The sequence below is a fragment of the Cebus imitator genome, unplaced genomic scaffold, assembly GCF_001604975.1.
Source record: "Cebus imitator isolate Cc_AM_T3 unplaced genomic scaffold, Cebus_imitator-1.0 Scaffold22, whole genome shotgun sequence".
In the NCBI taxonomy this organism is placed as follows: domain Eukaryota; kingdom Metazoa; phylum Chordata; class Mammalia; order Primates; family Cebidae; genus Cebus; species Cebus imitator.
The window spans coordinates 1,365,974-1,374,664 of NW_016107337.1; the positions used below are offsets into that span (position 1 = coordinate 1,365,974).

Below are 8,691 nucleotides of genomic sequence, written 5' to 3' on the forward strand. Positions count from 1 at the left end.
CTTTCCTATGAACAGCTCAGCAAATATTTCAAAGCATAATCTGACTCTTACCCCAACTTTCCCTTCTCCTTCCCCTATCTCTTCCCTTTTTGAAAATTTAGTCCAATGTCTATTAGATAGAGCCAGGCAAGGTAGACACTGCATGATGACAGGAGAGACGAGGCAACCAGGCCCAGGGATCTGTGCAATGTGAGGGTGAGAGGTGAGGTAGGAATGGGGTATTCACTACACACAGAAGAATGAGCCATATCAGAAACTACATTGGGGATAATGGAAGCCAGGTTTCTCACTGTTGAAGGAAATTACAAATAAAGAAATGGAGAAAACTAGAATGAACACTGTAGTGCTGGATTAGAACTGGAGACTTCAGTGTGAAATGATGTTTTAATATAGATAAGTATAGACATGTAGATATTTATATGTGTGCATGCATGTGTGTCACATATGTGTGTATACATTGTCAACAACTGTTTATCAGGAGGGCCTCAGAATAGCAACGTTCCAACTGAGCAGTGAGCTCACCCAGATCTTGGTTTCCTCAATACTATTTTCTACTAATAGAAAACCAGGACTTTTTGTTTCTAGGGCTGAGGGAAGAAAAGTGTAAGATGAGCCAGGAACACAGGATAGCTGCTCAAAAGTAAGGATATGGGGACATGTCAAAAGGACATACAAGTCAGGTTGAAGGTGCTCCTGCTGGGCAAATCAACAAAAGAATTGAGCATCAGAATACATAATGATAATAACAGATTACAGCCTGTTAAATAAAACAGGTATCTTTAAATCTATGCTGGAAATAAATGAATAAATTACAGGTTTAATGAGGAACAGAATATTTACATGCTCTTAAAATAATCCCTTCCCAACAAATATTTACAAAGAACAAAATAACTTTGCAACAAAGACATCTAGCAGACACCATCTGATATAGTTTGGCTGTGTCTCTACCCAAATCTCATCTTGAATTGTAACTCCCATAATTCCCACGTATTATGGAAAGGACCCAGTGGGAGGTAACTGAATCACGAGGGTGGTTCCCCCAAACTGTTCTCACAGTAGTGAATAAGTCTCATTAGATCTGATAGTTTTATAAAGGGAAACCCCTTTCACTTGATTTTTCATTCTCTCTCTTGCCTACCACCACGTAAGGTGTGCCTTTCGCTTTCTGCCATGATTGTTAGGCCTCTCCAGCCACGTAGAACTGTAAGTACAATAAACCTCTTTTTCTTTATAAATTACCCAGTCTCAGATATGTCTTCATCAGAAGTGTGAAAACAGACTAATGCACCATCTTAATCAAGTGATGAAATGAACATACTGTATAAGAGCCAAATCAAAGTTGGGTGCCTGATTGGATGCAAGGAGAAGAGCACTGCATCACTTTTGTGATATTCCTGCCAGCAACACATAATCTGAATCTATCACAAAACACTGAACAAACTCAAATGGAAACATTCTATAAAATAGCTGACCTATAACCTTCAAAAATGTCAAGCTCACAAAAACCAAGGAAAGACTGGGAAAGAGGTCCTAACTGAAGGAAACATAAAAACTAAATGGACAAGTTATTTCTTGAATGGATTGTGTGGTTAATAATAAAGCCATGCTAATCCTACAGTTGTTTTAGTTGTATTTGGTGTATTATGATTATATAGGACAATGTCCCAGCTTGTAGGAAATTCACACTAAAGTTTGTGAATGATGAAGAATCAGACTGGCAAATTACTTTCAAACATTTCAGGGAGGAAACAGTCTTTTTGTACTGTGTATTTTTTCTCTGGGTATGAAATTATTTTCTAAATTAAAAGTGTAAAATGTGGCCAGGTGTGGTGGCTTACACCTGTCTTCCCACATTTTGGGAGGCTGGAGCAGGAGAATCACTTGAGCTCAGAAGTTCAATGGCAGCCTGAGCAACATAGTGAGAGACATTGTCTCTACAAAAAAATATAAAAATTAGCCAGGTGTTGTGGCTCACACCTATAGTCCCAGCAATTCAGGAGGCTCAGTTGGGAGGATTGCTTGAGCCTAGGAGATCAAGGCTGCAGTGAGCTGAGATCACACCAGTGCATTCCAGCCTGAGTGACAGAGGGAAACTCTATCTCAAAATGAAAAGTAAAGAAGAAATGTAAAATGCAATCTCATTCTACGTCTTGCATGTACATGGCCCTGATACAGTTGAAAGCTTGTCTCATTTTCTTCATTGTGGTTGAATCCAATTTAAATTAAAATACAAAATGCTTGACAATCATACAGTCAATATTTGCTGCGGGAAACAAAAGAGAGCTACGCTAGTATTTACGACTCTTAAAAAGGAGACAATTAACAATTTTAACACACATTTAAACCTTCTGCCTCTAGGAGATATATTATCAGACAATATTCAAGGAAATCAGTGCTGTATAGATATTTTTGGTCTATTAAGGTGCAATTTACAGTACGGAACTGACACAATACTGCAGCAGAAACCGTAAGTTACAAAGTGATAACTCTCACAGACAGTAATTAGAACCCTTGATCCTCCAGATAACAGCAACTTACATTCTTTGAGAAAACAGGCTCTTTCCCTGACTAGGATGCTCCACAGGTCTTACCAAACCAAAGAAACAATTTTCCACTCAACGCTGGTTTTTAAAAACCATTAGAACTTTTGGTTTTGTAAGTTACAATTAATGAGTATTCCTTTAAAAAGAAACTATTTTCAAAAGATGATGTATTTTACTTGTTATATTAACTTGTAGTGCATTTTATTTCAAACAGAGAGAGAATTGCCAAAGATAGCAAATAAAAAATTTTTAAATATTTAATTCATTAAATAATTGCTGCAAATCAATCTTGTAAAAGGCCTCAAACTAGACACTGAGGGGAAAAGAATATTGACTAAAATATCAGCTTCACTCTTCAGGAGCTCACTTTATGTAACAGTATACATCATCGTTACACAATATACTGATACTCAGTTATTCTATCAAGAAGAACATTGAAGAATAAGTTCAATTATTAAAATTTACATTCAGGCCAGGCATGGTGGCTCATGCCTGTAATCCCAGCAACTTGAGATGCTGGGATGGGCAGATCACTTGAGGTCAGGAGTTTGAGACCAGCCTGGCCAATATAGCAAAACCCCATCTCTACTAAAAATACAAAAATTAGCCAGGTGTGGTGGTATGTGCCTGTAATCCCAGTCACTTAAGAGATTGAGGCAGGAGAATCATCCTGGGAGGTGGAGGTTGCAGTGAGCCAAGATTATGCTACTGCACTCTAGCCTCAGTGACAGAGTTAGATTCTGTCTAAAAGAAAAAAAAATCTACATCCAGAGGAAGAGAGTTATATGAAACAAATCATCAAAATCAAGGAAATGCAGGCAAACTTATGTTAGAAGATGACAAAAGTGTTATATGTGTTCAAGTCTTAAATGTGGTTATTAAGTCCCTCCATTTGTACCAGAAAGGACAAAAGAAACACCACTCTTATCCTCCTTCAACAAAAACAAACAAAAATTAAAAATCACAGGTTAAAAATTAAGATCAAGCTCCACCTGACAAAATTAAGAGACTGAGGGACATGTATAAAAGGAAAAGTGAGTTTTGCCATGGAAATGGGTTGAAGGATTCATGGACCCATTGTATATTTATATGAGACTCAAGTAATTTTTTCCAGAAATTGACAGAACAATGACCCACACAAGATTGCTTCCTGCTTTGCTGCCAAAACACCAGGCAAAAACGGGCAACATGTTCATCATGCCTGAGAGCAGCTCTGACTCCACTGGTACTATGTAATATGTTATTTTCAAACCATGTTAATGTCATAAACTGGCAGGCATTGTATCTTGTCAATTACTAGCCAGTTCACTATTAACATTACTGAGTGAATATTACATATGGTATAATTCATCACAGTGTAAAAATAGGCATTTATATCCTGAGGAATTCCTCACCAAGACTATACGGAATATTTTTGATCAGTGGAGGAGACACATTAAGTAGCTTTGTCCCATTGCCCTTAACTCTTACATTGTTCATTTTATTAAAGGTATCATGCAATGAGAGTTAGCAACATAATCACTGCAAAAATTCACCTTATAAGAAAACATAATCTACTTTTTATGAATTGGAATTACAAAATATTACAAAACAACAGAATCACTTGTTTTGAAAAAAGCATCACAGTCCTATCATCTGAGATATAAATTTAAATTTCCACCTAACATCACTGAGAGCTGTGACTAATTCAGTCTCTATGGCAAGATAAAATTTTTAATACAGTCTGAAGTTTGCAATGTTGACCACATTTTCATGCAGGTTGAAGTAGACATATTTCATAGGTTTTAGCATATGTCAAACAATGCTTAACTGTGAATATCCATTAATGCAAATATGAGACAGACAAGTTAGTAAAGAGATCTAGGTCAGCTGGGCATGATGGCCCATACTTGAAATCCCAGCACTTTGAGAGGCCAAGGCAGGAGGCTCACTTGAGGCCAGGAGCTTGAGACCAGCCTGGGCAACATAGCAAGACCCCATTTCTAAAAAAAAAAAAAAAAAAATTAAAAAATTAGCCAGGTGTGCTGGTGCATGCCTGTGGTTCTGCCTACTCTGGACGCTGAGGTGTGAAGATCACTTGAGTCCAGGAGCTGGAGGCTGCAGTTAGCCAAGATCGTACCACTGCACTCCAGCCTGAGTGAGAGAGTGAGACCCTATCACTGAAAAAACAAAAAAGGAGAGAGAGATCTGGTTTACTTTGTGTTTCTTTGTGACACTGAAGCTGATAGTAAAATGGTTCCCATAAATTAGAATTCTACAAAGAAGCTGTTGGCAGAGACTTTTGTGTTTTGTTTTGCTTCATTGCCTCTCCACAGCCATATTTTGAGGAGTTCACTGGTGACAACTTTTAACGGAAAGAGGCTCTCACTTTGCGGCCCTTCAGAGGCTGTGGTGGGCGGTAATTGCTCAACAGAAAAGCTGCTGCTTCACCCTCCGCTGTGCACAGGAGACTGCGGAATTTGGCCAGCTGTAGACGAAGAAAGGAGTTAGCTTCAGCATAGAAATCCCCACCAATATTAATGAATTACCCTGCATAAAGAATTAAGATATGCTTATAACCAGGAACAAAAAAAATTTGCAATGAAAATTTTCTGTTACATGTCATATATATAACAAAGCAACTCTTCTGCTGAATTCTCATCACTGTACAAATACCTGCAGGTTCCAAAATTAAATATATAAGCATTTTTAATTTGATGATCAAAGTAACAAGAGGAAACACCTGGAGTGTGGTTTACAGAGTAAATATTTAGAAATCAGAGAGTGTTTTTCAGCCTATAAACACACACACATATGTTTTATGACAAAATGAACTCAACTATACATGCTGTTTTGAAGCCTAATTTTTTCACTTAGTTTATATCCTAGCCATCTTTGCATGCCAATAAATATCAACCTACATCATTATTGTTTATTGCTGAAAACTATTCTATTATAAATATGTCTTATAAATTTTTAACAATCCCTTGGTGATTTAATATTATTTGTTAATATTTAGTACAGGTCTAAAATGAAGCTGAAAAAATTAAAGACATTTTATCTTCTCAAAAATATGCACCAAAATTATATTGTCAATTAATAAAAGCAAATCCTTGGTGTTTGTTATTTTGTTTTATTTTGATGAAGACAAATTATTAGGAATGAGAACCTCTGTTCTCTAAACTTTGTTAACCACCTAATCTCAGAGTCAAGCAAATTTAGACTAGGACACATCCTTTAGGTTTTTATCAAATACCTGCCTAAAATGTTTCTTGTATAGTACTAACCACATGGGGGCAGAGGGGAGAGAAGTCCTTTATAAGAAACAGGCAACAGTTTATAACCATGCCCTATGGCAGATAGGATAAACCATCATATATACAAGCAACCATGTTTTCCACATGTGATATTTTGAGGTTATTTTTTTAAAGTACAGATATAGGAAGGAGACAAATGTTTACAATGTACTATTACTCATGTTTCATTAGACCAGATCATTGTAGTTATAACCACATGAGACTTAAGAGAATCTCTGGTCAAGTAGCAGAGGCTAATAAAATGTAACCTCTGGGACCATAGGAAAGACACCTAGCCTTCTGCAGATCATGACAATCCAGGTCTGTCTGCAGTGGCCATTCTGAGTGTCTGTGCAGGAATTCCGAGTCCTGAATCAAAGCACGGGTCCACAGGCCTCATCAAGCAACCTGCCTCCACAGTGATACTGCTGATTCCTCTGAAGACATTGTCTTGATTTTCCTCCCAGAGCCCCAGCTCCTGCCCCTCTTCAACTTCTCTGGAAGTTGTCATGGCTCCCTGCCCCAGCAGCACGTTCAGCTCACCAGTCTAGAACTGGATCTGACTTCAGTTCTTTCTCTGACCAACCTGTGCATTTTGGAAAGAGTCCCTAGACCTGTTCTGATGTCTTGCCAAATCACTTTCCCTTATAACTCTGGGTCTCACAATCATTAGGCCCAGCTAGATCAACCCAGTATATGCCAGTCTCCACTCAGATTAGCTCTGGTGTCCTCCACCACTGCCCTGGCCTTAAAATGCACATCCCTGACGGATTCTTCAACAGTCTCATCCCCTTATGTGGTTCCAGGTTTTATTCAGGCAGCAAATCTGCCCCTCTGTCACTAAGGCTGACTCAGCACCTACAGGTTCCCAGTAGGAATGTCCCCAGTTCAGCTTTGAGGCTGAAGCAGGTATGACCTGTTTTGTGGTTTTCCTTGACTCTAATACTGAAATTTTAATTTCATTGTGTAGCAACTCTGATAAGCTGAAATACACTTCTTCTATGGTTCTGTAAACAGCTTTATGTCACTCACATGCTCAAACCTTTTTTTTTAATAGAGAAGGGGTTTCATCATGTTGGCCAGGCCGGTTTTGAACTGCTGACCTCAAGTGATCCTCCCGCCTCAGCCTCTCAAAGTGCTAGGATTACAGGTGTAAGCCACCACATCCAGCCTTCAAATCTCTTTAATAGCACTCCACTGCCTGCCAAAATTAAGTAATAATAAAAATAATTTCTGTTACGAAACATGATGGTCTAGGCACTATAAGTGCTTTACATTACTTCAGTTAATTCCTAAAATGCCCCGATCAATAATGTATAATTATCCCATTTAACAGATGAGAAACTTGAGGGGTAGCTGAGAAGTTTCAATAAATAATCCGTCTTGACAAGCCATGCACTAACCACAGACTATACACTGTCTTTAACTTGTTTTGTTTTCACATTTTTCCCTATCCTTTTAATTTACTTTTTATTACAGAAATGTTCAAAAGTACACAAAGATAGAAAAAGCAACATCATAAATCACTAGGAATCCATGACCCAGCTTCAACAATCATCAACATGCAGCCACTAAGCTCTCTTTCCATTGTCCATGCTACCCACACTAGGCTATTTTTAAGCAAAAGCAAACATCATATCATTTTAAACATCTCCAAATACATCCCTGTAATACATTACATGTCTAACATTTTTATAAGTACCCAAAACAAACGTGTCAGTGTGGCTTCCAAGCTCCTTGACCATCCAGTTCTAACTAACCTTCTGAGATTGATCTATTACGTCCACACGCATGTCTCACTCTAAGCCAGTTTTGGGAGGGATGATCCCAAAGCATCTGAATGAAAATACTTTGAGTTAATTCTTAAAAATTCAGATTCCTGGACCCTACCCCAAACTTGTGAATCAGAATTTCTAAGTCCCAATGATTCACTTTTTGTTGTTGTTTTCTGAGATAGTCTCGTTCTGTTACCCAAGCTGGATTACAGTGGCACAATCTCAACTCACTGCAACCTCCACCTCCTGGGTTGAAGTGATTCTCATGCCTCAGCCTTCAGTGTAGCTAAGGTTATAGGCAGGTGCCACCATGCCCAATTAATTTTTTTTTTAATTAGTGGAGACATGGTTTTACCATGTTGGCCAGGCTGGTCTTCAACTCCTGGCCTCAAGTGGTCTGCCTGCCTCAGCCTTTCAAAGTGCTGGGATTACAGGAGTGAGCCACTGTGCCGTCTGAGGAAGAGCTGTTATCTAGACTACATAAAGAACTCTTGCAAACAACCCAATGTAAAAATGGACAGATGATCTGAAGAGATACTTAACAAAAGGAGATACAATCATCACCAATTAGCATATAAAAAAAGTTCAAAATCATTGGTCATTAGATAAATGCAAATTAAAATCACACATACACACATAACCACTAGAACATCTAAAGTGAGAAAAACTGACAATGCCAAATACATGCAGGGGTATGAAGCAACTAGAAATCTTATACATTGCTGATGGGAATGTAAGATGACACAGCCACTTTAGAAAACAATATAGTAGTACTTAGCCGGATGCAGTGGCTCATGCCTGTAATCCCAGCGCTTTTGGAGGCTGAGGCAAGCAAATCACTTGAGGTCAGGAATTTGAGACCAACCTGGCCAACATGGTGAAACCTTGTCTTTACTAAAAATACAAAAAGTAGCTGGGCATGGTGGCGAACACCTGTAATCCCAGCTACTTGAGAGGCTGAGGCAGGAAAATCACTTGAACCCAGGAGTGGGAGGTTGCAGTGAGTGAGACTCCTCAGGAAAAAAAAAAAAAAAGAAGAAAGAAAACAATAGGCCGGGCGCGGTGGCTCAAGCCTGTAATCCCAGAACTTTGGGAGGC

The 8,691-nt window shown here is 38.5% G+C and overlaps 1 protein-coding gene across 2 annotated transcripts in view; it reads right to left on the reverse strand.

Annotated features, from left to right (window-relative positions):
- Nucleotides 1-2,178: 2,178 nt before the first annotated feature.
- The window catches only part of CA13 (carbonic anhydrase 13), a 35,819-nt gene continuing 29,306 nt past the window's right edge, over nucleotides 2,179-8,691 (reverse strand). Inside the window, exon 7 of one of the 2 annotated variants that reach the window (XM_017521810.2) lies at nucleotides 2,179-5,010. In XM_017521810.2, coding sequence (XP_017377299.1) covers nucleotides 4,891-5,010 — 120 coding nt within the window. In that variant the 3' untranslated portion in view covers nucleotides 2,179-4,890. The remainder of the gene's footprint in view (nucleotides 5,011-8,691) is intronic. The other variant, XM_017521811.2, reaches the window with a different exon arrangement.